Source organism: Haplochromis burtoni, unplaced genomic scaffold, assembly GCF_018398535.1.
Source record: "Haplochromis burtoni strain Fernald_Lab_line unplaced genomic scaffold, NCSU_Asbu1 Contig_473, whole genome shotgun sequence".
In the NCBI taxonomy this organism is placed as follows: Eukaryota; Metazoa; Chordata; class Actinopteri; order Cichliformes; family Cichlidae; genus Haplochromis; species Haplochromis burtoni.
Window position 1 is genome coordinate 267,531 of NW_024582834.1, and position 23,208 is coordinate 290,738.

The window sequence follows — 23,208 nt, forward strand, 5'->3', positions numbered from 1 at the left end:
ACTCCCACTAGGTTTATATCTGGGACATATATATATGTTTTACTTATCTTATATTATTATTACTATTTTTCTCATTTTCTCATTTTCTCATTTTTTTTAACATGCTCAATGCATCATGTTTGGCATGTCAAGTGTACAGCACTTTGTGTTCAGCTGGTGGCTGATCTGAAAGCGCTATATAAATAAATTGCTTGCTTGCTTGGGACTTTCCACCATTTGACCTTAGAACTGAAGAAGCTTCTCGTATGAGAGGTGAAACGTCTTCAAGTAACTTAAAGAAGTCCAGACGCTTTTCTTTGCAAGCTCCTTTGACTGCGACTACAGCAGTAAAGTTGCCTCTCTCAGTTTTCCCCTCTTGTGTTTGGGTCCTATCCTGCTTGCTGAACATGAAAAGATGTGATGCAACACAGGTTTTAAACAGCTGTGAAAATCACTGAATTCTGTTTTTAAAAGCATATTTACAACACAAATATTTCAGAGTCATTCTAGTATAGACTGTACTGCAAAATCATGTGAGTCATATCCTGTTATTTTAAATTGATGATGCAACACTATTAAAAATATATAAAGACAGCGAAGCATGAGTCAGCTTCTTTTCCTAATTTCTATTTAGTCATCACCACCACTGTCTTCATTTCTCCCACGCCCCAGTAAAAACTGTATCAGTTAAAAACTAAATAAAGATTTCAACTAAAAAAAATCCCCCAAAACAAACAAAAAAAGCCTTTACTTCTTGTTACAACTCATAAAGTCATTTTCTGAACTGCTATTCCTGTTTTGTGGACTTCCTGTTAATTTAAACTCAAACCACATCTAGTTTACTGACGCAAAGTAATGAGATATGAAGGTGGGAGGAGTTCTTTTTAAAAGTAAAACAGGGTGAGGACAGACAGAAATTCACTAACATCAGTCGAGCTCAGGAGACAATCAAGATTTGAAGATGAGCATCCAAAAACAACAGATGAAGTTGCTGCTATTCATCCTCTCACTGATGGCAGGTAAAAGGTTTCTAATACGTCACATCTGGTATTACATGCTAGTCGCTGCTATACTGTTATGACATCATGTTATGGAAACATTTATTACAACATACATTTTTGCCTCCAGTACAGTTTTCTATATAGTCAGTACAGTTTCAGTGATGTGCTTCTGTACTGTGTTTATGACTGATAACTATATGAGTTTACAGAAGCATGCGTTCATGCAGACAGATTAACATACTGAGAGAATAAAATCCCTCTCAGTAAAGAGACAGTTCAGTTGTTTTTATGTGTTAGACAATAAAACTTTCATTATTGTGCTTTTTTTCGGAAATATAAAACAGTAACTGTCAATCTTCAAAGCAAATTTTCAGTATCATAAATTAATTTATTAAATCATTTTGCAGAGAATAGTCTAAGAAGCTTTGAAAGAAAAGCGTCTGGAGTTTGACCCACACTCATTTTCACACCTTGGCTCACGTGATTAGGTAGAGGATCAATAAGGTGTCCGTGACCTTCTTGCGGACACTCCCATAGGGCTTAAAATCTGGGACTCTCCACCATTTGCTCTTAGAACTCAATTAAATTGAATTCAAATGTATTTATACCAAATCACAACAACAGTCGCCTCAAATATATATTTATATTGTACAGTATATCCTATAATAATAGATACAGAGAAAAACCCAACAATCATATGACCCCCTATGAGCAAGCACTTTGGCGACAGTGGGAAGGAAAAACTCCCTTTTAACAGGAAGAAACCTCCAGCAGAACCAGGCTCAGGGAGGGGCGGGGCCTGTTGCGACCGGTTGGGGTGAGAGAAGGAAGACAGGATAAAGACATGCTGTGGAAGAGAGACAGAGGTTAATAACAGATATGATTCAATGCAGAGAGGTCTGTTAATACATAGTGAGTGAGAAAGGTGACTGGAAAGGAAAAACCCAATGCATCATGGGAATCCCCCAGCAGCCTACGTCTATTGCAGCATAACTAAGGGAGGATTCAGGGTCACCTGGTCCAGCCCTAACTATATGCTTTAGCAAAAAGGAAAGTTTGAAGCCTAATTTTAAAAGTAGAGATAGTGTCTGTCTCCTGAATCCAAACTGGAAGCTGGTTCCACAGAAGAGGGGCCTGAAAACTGAAGGCTCTGCCTCCCATTCTACTGTTAAATACTCTAGGAACAACAAGTAGGCCTGCAGAGCGAGAGTGAAGTAGGGTGATATGGTACTACAAGGTCGTTAAGATAAGATGGGGTCTGATTATTTAAGACCTTGTATGTGAGGAGCAGGATTTTGAATTCAATTCTGGATTTAACAGGAAGCCAATGAAGAGAAACCAAATGTTGCCATGTTGAGGCTGTCATTTTTAGCATCTACATGGATGTTGAAATCACCCACAATAATTATTTTATCTGAGCTCAGAACTAAATCAGATAAAAAGTCTGAGAAATCAGACAGAAACTCTGTGTTAGGCCCAGGTGGACGATAGATGATAACAAGTAAGACTGGTTTCTGAGTTTTACAGTTGGGGTGGACGAGGCTAAGCATCAGGCTTTCAAATGAAGCTTGGCTTAGAACTGAAGAAGCTTCTCGGATGAAACATCTTCAAGAAAAGACGCTTTTCTTTCCAAACTCCTTATCCTACAATGACCTGGATGACTGAGAACCTTGACAGACATTTTGCAATTCATTTGTTATATATCGAGCTAAAAGGCACGGCTACAACACAAAAACACAACATTTCAAAATTGTTCACAAAGAATGAAACTGAACAAGAAGAAATAAAACACTTGTATGTTTTGTCATACACCATAATTATGCATTCATATTAATTTAACTAATTTAGATCAAACTGGCCATTTAAAACAAATGTAATAAGAGACATTAAAATAAATAACTGTGTGTGACTTTTGACGTCTGACATGATGTGAATATTTGTCTTTAGGTTGTGAGCGGATGTCAGAAGCAGCACCCTGCGAAGGAGAGTGGGTTAAATTCATCTTCAATCAAAAAACAAATGGAAGATTTCAAATGGAAAAAGTTGTTAATCTTCCTCAAAAAAACAAAATAAACCCTGGCAAGTTGATCGTCAAGGAGCTTAATAATGCCGACAGCAACGGAAAACAATCCAAAGACACAGAATTTGAAGTTGGTACGAAGTTGTGGGTTTTTTGGTCCCATAAAAGAAACTTTATTTGCAATGTTAAATAAGATAAATGTAATGAAGAGTAAAATATCTGATACATACTTTACTGTGTTTTATCTTGGTTTTCTTTTTTCCCTTTAGATAAAGATGGGTGCCCCAAACCATTTTATCAAACTGCATACAGAAATAATAACACCACCATCACCTGTGATTCTCCTGATGGAAAATACAAGCCCGCTTTTTTCTGCAAAGAGGATAACTCCACTTGTCAGAACGTTTTACCAAAAAGCCCTTCTCCACAGCCAAACTGGAGAATCATGTCAACAAACACCAGCAGCAGCATTTCCATCAGTCATGTGTCCTCACAGGATGCTGGAGTCTACTGGTGTGGAGTGAAATCAGGTGACAAAGAGTTTTTACTTCAACAAATACATCTAGAGGTTAAAGGTGAGTAATTCCCATCTTCACCCTCTTATGTTTCAATTTTATATCAGGGCATGACTAAAATACTACATGTTATAGTGCAGATGTAAATGAAGAAGTTCCATGTTACTGAAGAGCTTTACGATAAGAACACAGAAGGCAGGGACTTTACTCCCGATACTGCAAAAATGAACTTGAATTTGAATTTATTTATTTAAAAGGGACAGTGCAGTTTAACATAGTCCAAGTACAAACATGAAGCTGATGTAACGCACATAAGTTTATAGCTATTGCTAATTGTCAACAATTGTCCCTTGTTGGGCTTACAATCAAAATAGATACATTTTACAATAAAGCATACACTTTCATAAAACCAAATGACATCATAAATACAATTACAGTTAATAGACAATAAATTAAAATAATATTAAAATTAGTTAAAATGGCTACATCTCTGATTTCCTTTTAACCAAACTTTAACCTTCAATGTAAAGGATCTGATGTCTGTAATCAATTTGATTTTGGTTGGAAGTGTGTTCCACAGATGGCAACGCCTTTATGGAAAAAGCTGACTGACCAAATGTAGATCTTATGTTAGTCCATGTTTTATCCTTTGAATCCCCTCTTGCATTTGCCATTCAATTGGGAAGGGAGACACAACAGTATCAGAATGAGGCTCTCTGTGTTGTACGCAATGTCAATCAGTCTATTTCACTTGCTGGTTTTATCTGTAAATATATTGCAATATAATAGCTTGCAGTTGCCGTTCACCTTGCGATTACTATCTTGTCTCTGGATGTATCCATCCTATTTATACATTTAAAGACTAATTTAAGAAAACACAAATGATTAAAACTCTTAAAACTAAGTAGATTATATTTCTTTAAAATGTGACAGTGATGCCACCGAACAGAGTTTTTATCCATTATTTTTAAAGATTGGTTATATAAGGACACCACAGGCTGAATTATAGATGGTGTTGCTTGGGTCCAAACTGTCATACAATATGAAAAATGAGAGAATATCATAGAATGCATAAATAACTGAGCCTCTGAACTAGGTATATAGTGCCGAATCAACTTAAAACAATTCAGATTAGCGTTGACCGTCTTAGAAATCTTCTTTACATGCTTGTCAAATTTAAGATGTGAATCTAAAATTATTCCCAGAAACTTAAAATCTTTGACCTTTTTTATTTCTTTGTTCCTTAACTTGATTTTAAAATCATCAGATGAACTTAGTTTCCTAATAGAAAAACACATAGAAACTGTTTTTTTCTTTATTCAATACAAGATGATTATGTTCCAGCCATTGTTGGACATCATTTAGATGTGCCGATAAGGTGTCTGCTGCTTCACCAGGTGACTTAGCTGGTACGTGTATAACTGCATCATCTGCATAAAGTTGGCAGCTAGCTTTTGGACAACTGGCAGGCAAATCATTTATAAACAAACTTTCTCGTTTGGCTCTCAGCGAAGGCGGTCGCACTTTTCTCCTCTCCTCTCCCTTATCTTCCCTGCTTATGTCCTTGTCTTGTCTCGTGTTTTTTACTACTTTTCTCTGGAACATTCTCTCACAGTCTGTTCTCTAAAACCTAAAAGAGGAATTATGGATTGGATCAACTGGTCCCTAAATGCAATTGACACCCCTTTCTCAACGAGAAGTTTGGGCTTGGGTGAGCCTGAGTGCTGAAGATATCTACCTATTCGGAACCATGGTAACAGGGTTCTGCTGATCGGAGCTGGCTTGGCCCTGACTTATCGAAGAATTAAGAAAGCGGAACCGGCTGTTCAAACCCCCACAAGGCTGCCCGCTGGGATTGGAACGATGGGAAGAGGCGTGAGTTTCTCAAAATGGGCTCATTGAGTGCAGCACGGATAAGATCTTGGAGAGGCTACGGCTGCTGTGAATACTCAGAATAAGATCTCTGACTGCAGACTGGATACATCTCGGAAGGGCTACGCTCGGAATAACATCTCTGGGCGCAATTGGAGACACTCGAGGCACCTGCCGTGAGTTCTCAGAAATCGGCTCCTTGAGCACAAGAATGAACAACATCACAGAACGCAAGTATGGCGAAGCTCGCGGTCTCCATATCGGGCAGTGGACCTCTGGCCAACACCAGTAGGAGGTAGGGTAAAGTGTCTTGCCCAAGGACACAACGACCAGGACAGAGAGCCCAGATCGACCGCTTCCGGTTACAGATAGCTTCCCAACCCCTGAGCCACGTACGCTCGCGTTTAGTTGTTCCTTCCCATTCCATGCAAGGCCACCTGGGTTGGCTGGAAGACTGTTTACTTAGCCTGGCAGGGCGAAGGACACTGTCTCAGCTGAACTATGGACACGCACACATACACTTACACTGATAAGCACACACTCATCCCCCTCCCTTTCCAAACGCCTTCGATGCTTGTTTCCTGCGGGGGAACACGGCGGGTCTGTGTGCCGCGCTGGAATGGTAGCGCTGTGCAGGGCGGCTGCTGTGTTCGCTTCGGATTACTCCTCACCCCCCACCCAATCCTGTGGCTTGTCATGTCTTTCACAATGTTGTGCTGTGGACATTTATGTGCTTTTTGTGCAGAGGAGTTTTTTTGTTTCCTGTTCTCATGCTGTCCTACCATGGAAGCACAGCATGAGTAGAGGTCTCTTTTTTTCCTCTTGTACTTTCCCATTGTAGTGTATATTTCAGTGTTTTTTCTGTAACGCTACCGATCTCCGACTTGTATCCCCATGTAATGTCTGTGTTGTGTGTGTAAGGTCGGGGGGGGGGGGGGGGGGGGGGGGGGGGGGGGGGGGGGGGGGGGGGGGGGTGGGGGGGGTATAACTGCATCATCTGCATAAAGCTGGCAGCTAGCTTTTGGACAACTGGCAGGCAAATCATCTATAAACAAACTAAACAGCAATGGGCCAAGTACAGATCATTGGGGAATACCCATTCTGTTTTCCAACATGGATGACTTTTCTTTATCAACCCTCACACACTGCTCTCTTTTGTGAAGATAGGACTCAAACCAATCAACTGCTTGCTTTGCAAAGTCAAATTTTATCAACTTGGAAAGAAGTATGTCGTGGCTGACAGTGTCAAAAGCCTATTTTTGGTCAAGGAACACTGCACCCACAACTTTACCATTATCCAGATTACACTTAATATTTTCAACAAAATAGCAATTTGCCATTTCTGTGGAAAATTTTGGTCTAAAACCAAACTGCATTGGATGAAGCAGTTGATTAGTCTCTAAGTAATCAATTAACTGTGCTGCCACAGCCTTCTCAAGCACATTTGAAAGAACAGAGAGTATGGAAACTGGACGATAATTACATATCAAGTCACGCTCGCCTCCTTTAAAGACTGGAGTAACTACAGCCCCTTTCCACTCATGCTAGAATGCTAGAAATTATAAATATGTTTGCAACAAAACATTTTTCTTTTAATAGAAACATTTGAAGATCATTTTAAAATAACTTTATTGTGACATTAAAGGATAAAGTAAGACATGTTTTAAGTATTTTGTCGAGGTCCAGTTTATAAAAAGCTGTGAAAAAATGTTGTTTTTTTAATGTATCACTCTGAAATGTTTTCAGTGTTTTCAATACTTTTTTTTTAGAGTATTTTACATTATTAATATTTTAAAACTTTATTTTTGTAAAATTCCTCAACAGAGACCTTCTGGATGGTTAAAAAACAAACCTGTGGGTTAATATTTTCTCTTTGGTCTTTCTTTTATTTTACAGATGGCTTAGAGGTTATCATCAGTGTTACTGTGTCTGTAGCTGTGCTCCTGCTGTTTCTGATAGCACTGATCCTCATCTACAAACGTAAGAATGTTCGCAGTTTCAAGATATTTTTTATTTCATTAAATTAATGGTCTTTGGCAATTCGTAGTTAAACCAGATTTACATTAAAACCAAACTATGAACTACTAATAAATAATTCTGCTTGGTTGCTATTTTAGGAAATGGTGCAGCAGGACGTCATGTCAAAGAGGTTTGTGATGAAATGATTTCTTTTTTTACTTTTATTTATCAAAACTGAGTTGAATTGAAAATCACAACAGCAGTCACCTCAGGGCACTTTATATTAAAATAAAGCCCTACAGTAATGGAGAGAAAACCCCAACAATGAGATGACCCCTTATAAGCAAGCGCTTTGGCGACAGTAGGAAAGACAAACTCCCTTTTAACAGGAAGAAACTTCCAGTAGAACCATGGTCAGGGAGAGGAGATCATCTGCTACAGGTGGTTGGGGGTGAGGGGAGGGAGACAGGACAAAAGACATGCTGTGGAAGAGAGCTTCAATGAGTAGTAATAATAAGTAATGATTCAGTGCAGAGAAGTGTATAAACACATAGTGAGTGAGAAAGCTGACTGAAGGAGAAACACTCAATGCATGATGGGAATCACCCCCACAGCCTACACCTACTGCAGCATAACTGGGAGAGGATTGAGGGTCACCTAATCCAGCCCTCATCTGGTTTCGCAGAAGAGGAGCCTGACAGCTAAAGGCTCTGTCGTCTTCCTTATGAAGCAAGAACTACACAGTCGACAGACGGATGTTAAAGTTGTTTCTTAATGTTTGTGACATTTCTGCAGGTTTATTGTAAATTCTTATTTATTACATGGTGAACTTTGCTTACTTGGACTTTCCAAGTCATCATGTTACACTATAATCCTATAATTGCTGAGCTGTTAGGTCAATGGAATAGGTTGTAGTGGAAAAAGGTTGTGAGATTCAGTCTCCCCAGTGATTTAGCTTTCAATAATCTCTCACTCTTCTTGTAACTGTTTGTTTTATTTTTTCATTATAAACATAATATAAAGACGTGAGTCTAGACAACAATGAAAACTCTCCAATGTCTGCAAAACGTCAATTTTGGAATCATTTCAGACTTCACAACAAGACAAAAAAATGTCAGCTGATGGTTATTCAAGGCTGAATAGTAGAAAAAATTGTAAAAAAAAAAAAAAAAGTATATTTTTTGTTTTTGGCAACATAGGAACAATTTCTATGGATAGTGTTTAGACATAAACTCATTTTCTGCTTATTGTTGAAGGACTGTATCTGTGAGGAGAGACAGGAGAACCTCCAGAACCCAGAAAATGCAGTGAACTCGATTTCCATCAGTGCCAATAATCCCATAAACCACACTGCCTCGCCACATTACGCTGCCATCAACATTCAAGTGAGGTCTGAAAAAGCTGGCAGTGTGATACTCCAACCCAGCTCCTCTGCCTGTGAGTATTCTGCTGTGAAGTTCAGCAAGTGTCCAGACGACCTGACCGTGACCGAACCACACAGACTGGTGAAGTAGATCCTCCACTTATCAGGCAAAATGAAAATGAAAAAAAGATCAGCTCTGTGAGGAACATGTTTGTTGTAAAATTGTTAAAAATTAGCAAGGAATCATGTGATTACTTTGGGTTTCGGGATTTAAACCAAGCTATTTAGATGAAAGTCTCACATTTTTGTGACAGTATTCGTCTGTTTGGGGGTCTTAGACTTCTGCCAGATTATCTACCAGTTCACATCAGCAGTGAAATGCATTGTGTCTCAATGGACCTGAGATAATGTGTTATACCATGCTGTGGTATGATGCACAGAGTTGAACACAGTTCATTCAGCCCAATGCAGAGTTTAAACCAGTTCAGAGCACAGTTAGTGAAGATGAATTTAAGCTGATACTAAAATGGAAATGAGGCACACTGGGAAATTTCGTCAAATTAAAGTCTGCTCTTCAATCACATCTTAATTGTTGTTATATTTACAGCTGAATGTGATGGTTTACAGAGACAAAAGTACAAAAAACGTGATGCACAAATACTTATGAAGCTAACTGTGTCACCACATGGACAGGTCGATCCACCGTTCTCTACCAGTCAGAACAGTGGGCGGTCACTCAGGGAGTGAACTGGTCAGCAATCCCACATAACATGAAAACAATCAAAAGTGATGTTGTGAGTTTGACACACAAACCAGCTTTTCAGGATTGAGATCATCAGCAGTTGCACCAGTTTGTTTTTACAGTGCTGTTAATGATGTAAAGTTGGGAAATAAATACAGACTGTGGGGGATGTGTCATTATTATCTTTTTGTCATCAATTGCATCATTTCTCTGTGGAAGTCAGAGTTTCAGGCTGCATGTGAGAACTGTGTAGACTCAACTGATTCTCCTCGCAATAATAGAATTTTATATGAAAGTACTAAATGTCTATTTCTGTCACACTGTGCCACACACTTCCTGTTATTTATACTTAAACCACTTATTTCCTCTTTATCAGCAAGAAGCAATAAGGTTGGTGAGAAAATAAACTTAAAAGGGAAGGACAGAGAGAGACGAGGGAACAAAGTTTTAGGTCAGAGAAGAGAAACGATCAAGAAACAACACTGGACGCCAAACACCCGAGAGACAAACAGCCAAAGGCAAACTAGTCTGACCGACCATTCTAAGTACTAAGACACATTTTAACCCTAAATGTAGACAACAATTAGTTTCGTATACTTGATGATATATAGTTTGTTATGAGGAGGCAGTGCTAACCACTGTGACCACACTCTGACACACACTCGTACATCCACACTCAAGATGAAATCTCAAACCAAATAAGGGAAACGATCAAACCTGGTGATGGTTTTTAGTCTTTACTTTCAAATTTTCTCCCCTGGTGGAGAAATATTGGAGAAAACTGTTTATGTGCTTGATTTGTCTGTAAGAGTTAATATGTGAGATTAGTGTCATCCTGGTTTGACAAACAGCAGATCGAGTTGTGTTTATTTCTTCCAGCTGTTTGTGTATTAAATGTGATTCATAATTCAGTTCTTGAATTTTAATGAATTGGCTTTGATAATGAACACAAAGAGAGGGTCAGACAGGTGGTACAACATGAATACTTTTGTGAGACAAGTGAGCTGTTCCGCACAAAGTCACTAAACAAAGATTGTAAACAGATATAAACGCACACTTTCTATCATTTTTGTGTCTTGAAAGTGTACAAATGTTCTGTCTTTGCTTTCAAAGGTTGTGTCTTTGGTCATGGGACTGCTTATACGTGCTTCTTTTAAAACCACAGCTATTTTAATCACCACCACCATCTTTTTCTACTCCATCACTTCCTCATTCTCAAATCACACCCTCAAATATTTGAGTTATGAGTTAACCACAGCAAACATTTCTGGCACAACTTCACCTACTTTCAAGGTTTGAACCAGCTGACATATACCAGGTTAGTATTGGTTAATTGGTTAAGTCACGCCCAAGTAAATACTGGACTAAGTCATTAATGATGAAGACGGGGTGAGGAGACATAATCCACACCTGTCTTAAAATACATGCATGAAATACATAAAAAGAATATTACAAATATACAAAAAATGATAACAAAGAAAAACATTTAATTCAAAAAGAAGTCAGTGCAGCAGTTAGATTTAAAAACAAGAGGACATCGTCACATGGATAAACATTTGTGGAAAGGTCCTCATTTATGTCTCTCAAATTTAGACTTAAAACGAGACATCTAGAATGTTACTCCCTCTTTTACTGAAAAAATAAATAGAAATAGATAAATAGACAGACATTACCCGTGTGAGAATGATTGACAGAGCAAAGTAACTGGTAAAAAAGAATAAAAAAAAGGGTACAGTTCACAAACACTCATCGATAGAAAAATTCTCATTCATACCTCTAGGGTGCAGACTCGTAAAACAGAATATCCAAAATGATTCTCTATTAAAATTAATATTACCACCTCATTGGTTTAGTTTAATGGCTAGATCATTAGATCATTCGTCTTTGAGAAAGTTGAGTCATGATTTAACCTCATATAACTCTGAACGAGGTGGGACTATTTCGACCAAATGATATTATCTCATGTTAGTTTACAGTGACAGGATATTTGTAGAATGTGACAATCAAATATGTGATTGAAAAGAGCTAAAAGTGATTGCATAAGGGAATGTTTTCACTGAGCATGCAGACCATCACTCCCTCTGTGATTACATTTGACTAATGACATCAGCACTGCTTGATGTGCTGGAGGATATTAATGAGCTTTAGTTGACAAAACGACAACAAGGAACACTGAGCCGCCATCTTAAATAGCGGCTCAGGCAATCAGACAGATCAACGGCAGGTGGTTGATGAGGCCAGGTGCCTGGGCCACGGGCGGGAGGTGAGAACTGCCAAGATGAGCTCAGGCCAGGCAGACAGAAGAGAGGGAGAGACAGCAACACAAACACATGGACTGAAACTAGGTCAGCCAGGGAGACATGGAGACCATCACAAGACAATAATGAAACTAATAAAAGTAACTTACTGTAATTTACTCTACTTATCTAAAAATCTTTAAAAGCACTGGGTGCAAAGTGTTTTGACAACCAAGCAAATACAAATACTACATTTAAACAGAAAGATGGACATTAGTGTCAAAGAGTAAAGTTAGGACAGAAGACAAAAAACAACATAGTGGACACAAATAAAATTATTAATAGAACCGAGTAAACAAGAATAATGAAAAAGTTTTGCAAATGACTAAAAGCTATAAGAAATGAACATGGGCCAATGAAAAAACATGATAAGTAACATCACAGTATGATCTAAGGAGCTTGGAAAGAAAAGCGTCTGGACTTCTGTAAGTTGCTTGAAGATGTTTCACCTCTCATCCGAGAAGCTTCTTCAGTTCTAGGGTCAGATGGTGGAGAGTCCCAGATTAAAGCCCTGTGGGAGTTTCCCACTGAGAGGGACAAAGGCCCCCCTAATGATCCTCTACCTAATCGCCTGAGCCAAGGTGTGAAACTGGGTGTAGGTCACAATCAGCCAGCGTTTCGGGTGAGTTCATTGTGAAACCTGGCCCCACCCTATCATGTGATTTCCTGAGGTCAGATGGCCCAGGATGTGAGTGGGCGTTAAGGCGTCTGGGGAGGGAACTCAAAACTGGATTATAGATGGCAGACAGTTGGTGTCTTAAACCACCGCCTCTGTTCAAAGATGGTCTAAAAGAGAAGTCTAAAAACATGTCTCTGCTTCATCGTGGTGAAGAGTGACCTGATTGTAAAAGCGACTCTCAATTTACTGGTGGATCTACGTCCCCACCCTCACCTCTGGTCACAAGCTTTGGCTGGTGACTGAAAGAATGAGATTGTGGATGCAAGCAGTGGATATGAGCTCACTCCGAAGGGCGTTGACAGCAGCCAGTTGTTGAGGTGGTTCGGGCTTCTGACAAGGATGCCTACTGGGCACCTCCTGGGTCAGGTGGTCTGGGCATGTCCCACCGGGAGGAGGACACGCTGTAGAGATTATATCTCTCGACTGGCCTGGAAACACCTTGAAGTTACCTGGGCAAGCTATAGGCGGCTATTAAAAAAAAGCTATAAAAAACGATACGTAAATCGCTCCGTGTGCTCTGCTGAAATAAGAATCTGCCTCCTTGTTACCTGCTTTGACCTGTTTGTGACAATCATGTTGTGTTATGTTATGCCATCATCACACTGTTATCCACTGGACCTTTTTTGATGTTAGGCCAACTCATTACCACAGTGATCTAGTAGTACCACGGGGTCAGGGGTGGAGGGGCGATTTTTGAATGTATACTGGTAAAAAACACATTTGTTGGGATGTTAGAGACTGGAACTCTCTACTGTGCAGTTTTTGTTGTTTGCTTTTCTAAAGTTGTGATCGTGTAGTGTTAAAGTTTCATTAATGTTTGCTGGTTTTATTGTAAGTTGATGACATGAGAGTGGATATTAAATAGCATTAAATGAATAAAAATAAATGAACTGTTTTGTCCTTCATGTTATATTCCTTTAAGACAACAAACAAGCATATTTTAAGAGACTGTGATAGTAACAATTTTTGCAAAAACATGAGAGCTAACCGATATGGACAACAAATACAAGTCTTGTGCACATTACACCTACAGGAGCTGTTCAGCTACGGAAATACCACAAAGCTCCAGGTGCAGTTTTTTACTGATGGTGTTTGCTGATGATAATGAGAGAAGAGGTGTGGAAGTCTGCAGCCACTGAGTCAGTAATGTTAGTCGCTGTTATGCGCTGTGGCCTCAGCAAACTTCATGTGACCCTGGTGCGAGATGTACATTAAATGAAACGATGGTGATCATGCACGTTTTGTCTTTGCTTTTAACTTAATATGCTTTTAGCCATAGAACCAACAACCCTTGAACCTGTACGTGTAAAAGGAAACATTCTTGTAAACCACAGAAAACATCAGAGGAAGTGGTTTGATACTGAAGGATGGTGGCTAATTTTGTGTGTTTGAGATAAATTACTACATGCAAAGAGATTTTGAACTCTAATGAGACTACCTACTGTAATGAGATATATAAATAAAGTATATACGTACTGTGTAGTATAAACCACAGGAATAGAGAACTGACTAAAGGGATAGATTTTGTAACATAAAAAGGGCAGATTTTTAGAGTAGAATACAAAAGAGTAGAATATGAGTAGAGTATAAATTATCTCAAAAAAGAGGTATTAAAAAAACTCTTGTCTTAGCCCCAGTGGGTCTGTGATATGAAGGGAAACTAAGCAGGCTTTTATTTTTGTACAAAATTATCTCTGAGATTACAGTTAGCTGAAGCTGTTGATGTAAGCTATCATTTCCCAATAAGCAAAACCAGCTACTCTTTTAGTTTAGTTAAAAACAGCTTTTAAAACTAGAGGTCTTAAATCTGCAAACCTGGATCACTAAAAAGGTCCAAACCTGCAGTTTCTCTCTCTCTTTTTAAATCAAATGTGCAATCGAATGATCCCAGGAGTGACATTTTACAAAACATTAAGTGTCTGAATCATCCCAACACTGAATTCTTGTTTTGGTCATGAAAAAATATTCGATTTAGTTACATTTTTTGTAAATGCACTTTAAATTGTAATGCACACATAATAAGACACTGGAACTGATTTTAATGTATCTTTAAATGGCTCATTAGTTGTTTCCAGAACATAATTGTACTTTTTTAGACACTGAAAGGTTTTGCCAGTAATTGACAAAATCTTAAATATGTGAAATGATTTTTCATGCTGCCCATAAAAACATGTAAAAAGTATCTAAAGTATGAAAAAGAAAGTCGATATAATAAATGCTACTGCCACAACTGTTGGACATGACTGCCACGCTGTCACAGCTTTCCAGTTCAACCAGGGAAATTTTCACCAACTCATTCACCCTGACGCACACAGCATTTATTTCCTGTTTACTGGCAATCAAAAGAAGTAAGTTACACAGAGGGAGGAGCTGTGTTTAAGGAAAAAAAATTTAAAAGGACAGACAGGAAGGTGGGGCAAGAAAGTTTAAAATCACATACGGGTGAAATTCAAGAAACAACCCTGGAGAGTCTCAGAGAAACCAGTGAAAGCAAACAAGCCGAGGATACATCAGACTCTTAAAGAAGCATCAGCACGCAGCACGGTGATGTTACTGCTACTACTCATCTTCTCACTGACAGGTAAAAAGATAACTAACACTTGTTAATACAACAGACTACTGAATGTTACATTACAATACATATGCTGCTGGTGATTATGTGTTTTGGATTGGTTTAAGATTTTTATTTTTATTTTATTTTATTTCAATTTCTTACTTTTTAAGTCTGTTCATATATTTTAAAAAATGGCAAAAAGGTTTTTACAACTCAAGCAAACAATCACATTTTAATCATATATAATATATAAATAGAAAAACTAAAATTGTGCTCATGCACTTTAATAAAATATATCATCTTATAAATGTTAACATTAATTATGTGCACCATTTCTTTTCTTTTACATAACACATTTTCACCTTGTTTATTAAAGCTTTTAGGAAGTAAAACGTCTGATTGGATAATCTCGGGTCGTACCATCTGAACATAGCACCCTGAGTCTATCGCTACAACAAACACTGAATTTAAATAGTTACACGGATGAGACATCATGAACCAGGCAACAAATCAAAAGCAGGTCTTAGTGTACAAATATCTTTGTGGTATAAGAAGTGCTAAAAATTGTATTTCTCTCATACATTTCAAGAACAAACATGCATGAAATTAATGTTGACTTTGACTATGTGGCTGCAGCTCCAGATTCTTACAAAGAGATTTTTTTCATTTTCAGGTTGTGAATCTGAAGTGAGAGCATGTCACCATCGATGGGCTGTAATCACCTGCAAATATCCTGAAACAAATAACACATATCAGTACACTGATGTAGTTCTTTCCAATGGAATACCTGTACAAACCTCTAAGAAGGATGTGTGGGAAGATAATGGCAGATTTTGCCTCTACCATGATACAAAAAATAAAAATCTCAAGGTTGCAATAAAACATGTTGAAGAGCGAGAGTTTGGGGAGTACAGGTGCAGGTTTTTTCAAAGATCGAACTCATCTGACATACAGGAAGGAAAACTGGAGACTGGTAAGAAATATCATCATCATCACCATCATCCTTGTGTCAGACACCATACGAGACACACACAGGAAATCAGAATATTTGATTAAAAAAATTGATACAGAACAAAACAGGAGTTTCGGAAACACTGGGAACTTTTTTTCTGGCTCATGAGCAGTCCGGAGATGCAGTACGAACTTTTCTAAAACATTTCCACAGTTAGTGAGTCCCCATCTATTCAAAGTAATGGAGCAAAGGACATTTCAAAAAGTCACCTGAACATAAAAGAAACACGACAAGTCCTTAAAATAAACTGCTTTATTTCTCTGATTTGTTTACAGAGCATGCAAACTGCCCGCGAACATTTCTCAGCGTGTACAGAACAGCTAACAGCACCATCACATGTGGTTATCCAGATGTTTACGAGTCCCACATAAAGTTCTTCTGTAAAAAGAAACATTTTGCCTGTGAGGACATTTTATCAACAAAATCTTCTTCAAAGTCAAAAGGGAAGTTTACGCTCACAGGCAGCAGCCGTGCCTTTAACATTTCCATCAGTCATGTGAACTCACAGGATGCTGGTGATTACTGGTGTGGAGTGGAATCAAATGATGGAAGTTACAGATTATCACACACACAAATACACCTGAAAGTTATAGGTGAGTATTCCACATGTTCAGTCTCTGAGGTTTAAATGATAAAAGCTGGCTGATAAGCTGAAGGCAAATATTTGTCTTTTTGTCTTCAGATATTGAACTTTTGCCATCAACTATTGGACAGAACTTCACATACCAGTGTAAGTACAACCAGGATGCCTCCACATGTATAAAATTCATCTGCAAAGGAGAAGATTCAACTGTATGCAAACAGCTAGTAACCAGCACAGAGCCTGACGTGAACCAGAGGTTTATAATGGAAGAGAACAACGGGAGTATCACCATTACAGTGAGAGAAGTAACAGCAAACGATAGTGGGATATACTGGTGTGGAGCAAGAGTCCCTCACAAACACAATCAAACACATGACGACTTCTTTGATGGATTTCATTTGACTGTAGGTAAGTTGTGCTGTTTGTTGTGTGGGTGACTGTCAAGATCAACCCTTCAAAGAAAATATGTCACTTTTTAAGACATTTGCTTGTAGTCAGTCAGAAATCAAAAGGAAATGTGAGGTAACACAGACTGTTTTCTCCTGGACTATAAGTGGAATATTTGGGCTATGCTACAATCATAATTAACAGCAATAGCAGTGTAATATTTTGTGATATAACAACATCGTGTCTTTAGTTTCCCTAGTGCACATAAGAATGGATGGACATTAAGAAAGGCTTTAAGGTACTGGTTAAAAAACTTGACCCAGGATACAACATCATAAATAAAAGTTTCTTTTAAATTTTACTGTGTGACAGTCCTGTGCAGGCTTAACCTGTAGAGTTACAAGGTTTAGTAACAAAATACCAGCATTTTAAATGTTATACTTTAGCTAGGACACTTTTGTCTTTGCATTTGTCTTATGTTGCATCACCACATAAGTCCTCCTTTCCCAATATTATGTCATCAGTGATAGCAAATCCTTGGGAAAAGTGAAAAATGCCCTAATTATATTTCCCTTATATGCAGCCTGCAAGCTGCAAGCAGATGATGAAATTTTCCCTTTTCTCTAACATATCATCAGAAATATCCCAAATTTCCTTAAAATATGACATCATTTTAAAAGGTTGATCTCCCACCCCTACTAACTTATACTTAAAAGTGCAGTCAAGACCTTTAGTTAATTATTTAACATCAATATTATCGATAATGATCTACACCAGAAACTGTGTTTTAAAAACATACATTGGTTTCTAGACTTTTGAAGTCTGACTGATAAGGTTTTGGGTGCCACCATGTTGTGTGTTCCATACACTGTAACAATGAAACACACAGAAACACATCTGCTTATTAGACTGCTAATGCTAGCATTCTATTACCTGCATGGCGTGCACCACATAGCAGGCTGTACAAATCTGTTCAGTCACGCACACCTCAAATGCTACTGAAAGGTCTGGATCAGAACTAGTGAAAGTCAGGTCAAGGGATTAATTAATAGGTGCATCATTTGCATCGGTTACAAAGTCTGCAAAAGTATATTCTGCAAAAGCACTTGACAAAGTTCACTGTATGAATGTAATAACCTCTGAGGCTGTTGCTGTTTATGCTTCAGTCTTCCTGCACCACCTTCACCACCTGCAGAGGTGTGACGTGAATATTTACAGGTTTATCTTGATGAACATTCATTTTCCTATATATATTTAATATGAAGGGGAAATCTCAGAACACAATACTTTTTAGAAAAACTTTTCCCTCACAGTGCAGTCTTCTTGATATTCAAATAAAACATATAACACGTTCACAGCGTCAGTGTTTTCACCTGGGGAGGGCACTAGTATAGCTTTTAGTTTATTACAACAAGTCCTAGAGTCCATCAGCCTTAAACATCTTTACTTAGCACAGTTTAATCTGCACGATATCTGAAACTCTCTGTAACTAGCTTTACTGCAACAGAACAATTTAGTTTAGAGATGTTATTATAATGTCTAATGTCTGTAATGCTGAACCTTTGACGATATGTTGCTGTGCAGGATGTGAAAAATGATTTCAAAATATTTCTGTCTCAAAACAAACAAAAAACCCAAACAGATTCTCATCGTTTGAGCTTTTTCTTAAAGGAATAAGACTTAATATTCAAAATTGTGTGTTTTGCATATTAACGTCAGTTGTTTCAGTTATATAAGACATACGACTTTCTGAACACTCTCCTTTTCTTCAAGGTCTGAACCAAGGAAGTATTCTCCATCCACATGAGAATAAGAATTTTGGTGAGAGTGTACATTTACTATCTCGCAGAAAACAAACAGACATTTTCACGACGTCCTCGGACAGTGTTGTGTGATGATTGCATGTGAATCAGTTTCCTGACTCTTTTTGTTTTTTCTGAGGCAGTCGTCGTGTTGATCGTCTGTATAGCTTTTCTGCTGCTGATGGTTGTGATAGTTTTGATCCTTATTTACAAACGTAAGTTCATTTATCACTTACCTTCATTTTTACACCTATATCTAATCATACATCTGGCAGAAAGTTGCCGTGAGCAGGGGGGCAGACAGGTGAGATTTCCAGATCTAAGATGTCAAGACGGAGTGAGCAGCAGAAGGCGGTGGTTAGTTTCTAGCAGGTAAAAAGTTGGCGAGAAGGACCAGTGACAGAGGAGGCCGACCAGCACTATAGTGGTACTAACAATCTGGCGGAAAGTGAAGGTCTCAGCCGGTCCTTAAATACTGACAGGTTATTACTAGAGATGAGCCGTAGTTGAGGGAAGCTGGATGTGATAATCGGAGCTTCTGGAGTGCATTGTGGAAAAATTTGCCAAACAGCAACACACACACTGGATCCTGACAGATGTCAAATGAAGAGCTAGTTAAGTCTCAGTTCAGTGACGTGTCAAAATGAGTCTACGTTGTTCTGTTTCTTTTCGATTTCTCAGGCCTTTCACCTTCAAAGGATACAGGAAGTGAAGCAACAGCACAGTATATCAAAGAGGTGAGTGAATGGTGCTCTATGTGTGACTGTGGCAGTGTGCTATGATCCATGCAGTCACTGGGAGGTTTCTGATGCAGTACCATATACTTGGCTGCCAGCAACCACATGCCAACCAATCAGTCAATGCATATTTTTTTCCTAAAGACCTGTGGTTGCCAGGGGGGTCACTGACACCTCTCTAGTCCACTGTGTCCAGAGAATAAGCAGTTTCCTGGCAACTGCCAGCACCAACAGCAACCAGTCAGAGAATACACATGAAAGTAGAGTCACTGCCACATCATCACTCGCCAGTCTCTAGACCTGTGCGGCCGAGGCCTGAGCTTACAGTACCTGCTAACACTGACTGATTGAAAGCTCTCCCAAGTAAAAAAAATAGTGAACTGATTTAATGGATGCATGATTAAAAATCCCTGGTTTAGCTTTTTTGGCCATTTTATTTGCCAGCGTTCTGAACTAAGCATTGCTTAACAGTTTTAGCAACACCAATTTGAATTTCAAGATGTACAGATAATGATTGATGGTAAACCTCATCAGATCAAATAAAAACAGTTCAAACTGTATTTTCTTCTCCTCTTTCTGGCAAGGACAATATCTATGAAGAGATAGAGGAGCATTTCCAGAGTCCAGGCTCAGAATATGCCACAAACACAGTTTATCTCACCGTCGATCATCCTACAAACCATCCTGCCTCACTCCATTACTCCACCATCAACTTTCCGATCAGCTCTGACATAGCTGCTGCTGAGACACTGATCCTCACACCCAGCTCATCGGCCTGCAAATATTCGACTGTGAAGCACAGCACGAGTCTGACTACGTCGACTGCCACACACCCACTCAGACCTCCACAGGAGCCTCTCTACTCAAAAGTCAACAAGTTGAAGCCAAGACAGAAATAAGGTCTGTGAAGAAATATGAAATACATTGACTGATTTATGTCAAATCGTGTATAGTAATTAAAAAAAACAAAGAGGTGCAAAACAAGTGTATCAAAATGTTGGCAACATGCTCCCAAACTGAAAAGGAAGTGCGCTGACGTAGAGCTTGACATGTTTTGAAACCAGTCTGATAAGGTGAAACTTGCGGTGTTCTGTTGTGTAGATAAATTCTGTCTACATTTCCTTCCTTGAGGTGTTTTTAGTTACAAAATATGAATTTGCTTGCATGCGTTTCTTGTTTGTCCTTGTGCTTTCATGAATGCTGGTATAGTGATAGGATTCACACAATACTGTAATATTTTTATGGTCACAGCTCCCACATTTCTTAGTGGAATCTTGTGATATTTGGAAATGATAAAAATAGTTAAATCCAAGATTTGAAAGGAAATCTATTTTCAAATCAAACTGAAAATGTCTTTATTCTCTTGGCGTGGTTATGTTTAACTTAAAAGACTCCATATTCAGCAAAAAAGCCTTGATCATGTTCATGTTGCAGTAAGTCAGAGTAAGCCTTTACCTCAAACTGAATTAAATAAAAATTACAGAAAATTGTATTTAAATACACATAGCAGCATCATTTTTAATAAAATGATATCAGGATGCTGAGCCTCCACTGGTTTAAATCTGCACTCTCCATCATTCTCCCTTTTAGACTCTCAGTGATGCAATCCACCCCTGTCAACCTCAAACCCACCTCAGCTGGAGCCATCCAAACCTCAGTCTACATCCTCACCACCACCACCTGGACTCTGGTGGGTCCTGTCCTAAAACTGCTGGGATTGTGTTCTGCCATGATGAGCTGCTGGAGTCTGACTGCCAAATACAATCATTTCTCTATGGCAGTAAATCATGTTCTTTTAAGTGAACTCTCCTTATTGAAACACTTTTGAGACACATCCCTGGTATCCTTTTAACAACCCCACAGACTGCAGTGATGGGAATAACGGCGTTACTTTTTTCAAGCAGCTGCGCGCGCTCCCGCGGACGGTAATCACGATCACTGTCTAGCACAACACCTGGAGCTCAGGGGGCAAAACAATCGCATGAGTGCTGCTGTTTGACTGAGGAAGAATAAAGTAGTCATGGTAAGCCAGTCACATGACCACTTCAAGACAAAGCAACAAGGTGATATACGCGGCGTTTTTTCCTCAATAGTTTCGTCACGTTTACTGTCTAAGGACAGCGCAGCGAAACCTCTCTGCTTATGAGCAAAAAAAACCAAAGTTTTAGGAGTGACAGCAAGAGAGATAGAGAGAGAGAGAGAGTTTTGAGATGTGAGAGATTTGAGAGATTGGCGTGTTTGGAGTGTGTAGTTCATGTGTTGTCTTGTGTAGTTAGTGTGTAGTGTTGTAGATAGTTTTGTGTTGTGTGTCAGAACAATGAGGCGACTGCTGTCTCCAGGTAGAAACAGTGATACACCTGCTGCTGTCAGACCTGCAGGTATCAGGCTGTGATGTTCTCCTTTATAGTGGACAGAAATTATTTTTTTGGAGTGGCACAAATAATTTGTGTGACATCTTATTGAATGCAGAACAGCTGATTGTTCTGTAAATAGTTTGAAATGGTAATTTAAAAAATCAAGGTAAAAGGTAAATGGCTGCAAATAACTTTGTTCTTTGCAAAACTTGTACATAGGATTTTAAAATTGACAATTTATATTTGCATTTAAAGTTAAGAAATATGATTCAATAAACATGTTTGTGGCTGTTACAGTAAAAAATATAAGTTTTTCTACTCGGATTTTATGTTTTTTGTCTGATTTTAGATCAATTGTGTTAATACAGTCTGTCAAAATGAAAACATGACTCTAAATTCAGACACGTGAGGCTGTGCTGAAAAGAATGACACCAAACAAGGCAAATAAATAGTTTTTAAAGGTGAAATGTGGAGGAAACATCAAAAGTAGTTAAAAATGGCCAATTATACCCTGGAACCCAGAGGGTTAAACATTTTTTTAAAGTACCGCAATAGTTACTTTTCAAGTAATTAATTACTTTTAGAATATTGTAACTCAGTTACTAACTCAGTTACTTTTTGAAGAAGTAACTAGTAACTATAATTAATTACTTTTTCAAAGTAACTTTCCCAACACTGACAGACTGTACATATGAACAATTCACAAACGATTTCAGCGTTTGTCACTTGTGCCAATGTTGAATGATTGCATTTTACAGGGATCACAGAAAAACCTCTTGGTATGTTTTACTGGGGAGAATGAGACAGATGTGCTGTGGGTGCTACTTTTTACAACATCTGAGGTTAGTTTAACACAACAAGATCACTGTTTAGAGCAAAAATAAATTACTTAAAAACACTGTTTTTGTTTAACTGGTGATATTTCCATGCATAAGGTTGATGGGGAAGTGGCAGCAGGCACGTTTAGACAAAGCAGTGAGAAAATGTTCTTGTCTCATCTTTCCCATCATATTGTTCTCACTCCAGTGTTATTTGAGGGTCGCCAACCTTGCAGCTAAAGCATACAGTGTACATTATCTGTACTGAGATGGAGTGAAGTCCATTCCACTAATACCACCTGCAGTAAAGAGCCATTATCTAGAACCAGATTAACTTCCGACGCATCTTTACTTGGCTTACTGATCAGATTTTAAATCCCATTTCATGTACAATACATCTGAAACTTTGAACACTTTTCTGTTCCTGCTTCTTGTAAATAAACTATTACCTAAATAAAATGTTGTTGTGTATTTATATTGAGCTGACACCAATGAGAAAACACGTCTGTTTATACACCTTGAGCTTTAGAAATC

The 23,208-nt window shown here is 38.5% G+C and overlaps 2 protein-coding genes across 4 annotated transcripts; both read left to right on the forward strand.

The window, feature by feature from the left end:
- The first annotated feature begins 871 nt into the window (after positions 1-871).
- On the forward strand, positions 872-10,362 carry LOC121812224. 3 transcript variants are annotated; one of them, XM_042213733.1, is made up of 7 exons: positions 872-998; positions 2,928-3,134; positions 3,270-3,575; positions 7,284-7,367; positions 7,505-7,536; positions 8,603-8,872; positions 9,163-10,362. In XM_042213733.1, exons 1-6 carry the CDS (start codon positions 941-943, stop codon positions 8,858-8,860), a joined length of 945 nt encoding a protein of 314 aa, XP_042069667.1. In that variant the 5' UTR covers positions 872-940; the 3' UTR covers positions 8,861-8,872; positions 9,163-10,362. The 3 variants fall into 3 exon arrangements, with proteins under 3 accessions (XP_042069667.1, XP_042069666.1, XP_042069668.1); XM_042213732.1 differs by having other exon boundaries at positions 8,603-10,362; XM_042213734.1 differs by having other exon boundaries at positions 3,270-3,530; positions 8,603-10,362.
- Positions 10,363-14,871: 4,509 nt separating this feature from the next.
- Positions 14,872-21,462, forward strand: LOC106632315 (polymeric immunoglobulin receptor). The gene is made up of 9 exons (XM_014341441.2): positions 14,872-15,008; positions 15,655-15,954; positions 16,269-16,586; positions 16,676-16,984; positions 18,737-18,784; positions 18,909-18,980; positions 19,447-19,502; positions 20,087-20,402; positions 21,093-21,462. The coding sequence occupies exons 1-8, from the start codon at positions 14,975-14,977 to the stop codon at positions 20,399-20,401; spliced, it is 1,452 nt and encodes a 483-aa protein (XP_014196927.2). The 5' UTR covers positions 14,872-14,974; the 3' UTR covers position 20,402; positions 21,093-21,462.
- The last annotated feature ends 1,746 nt before the right edge of the window (positions 21,463-23,208 follow it).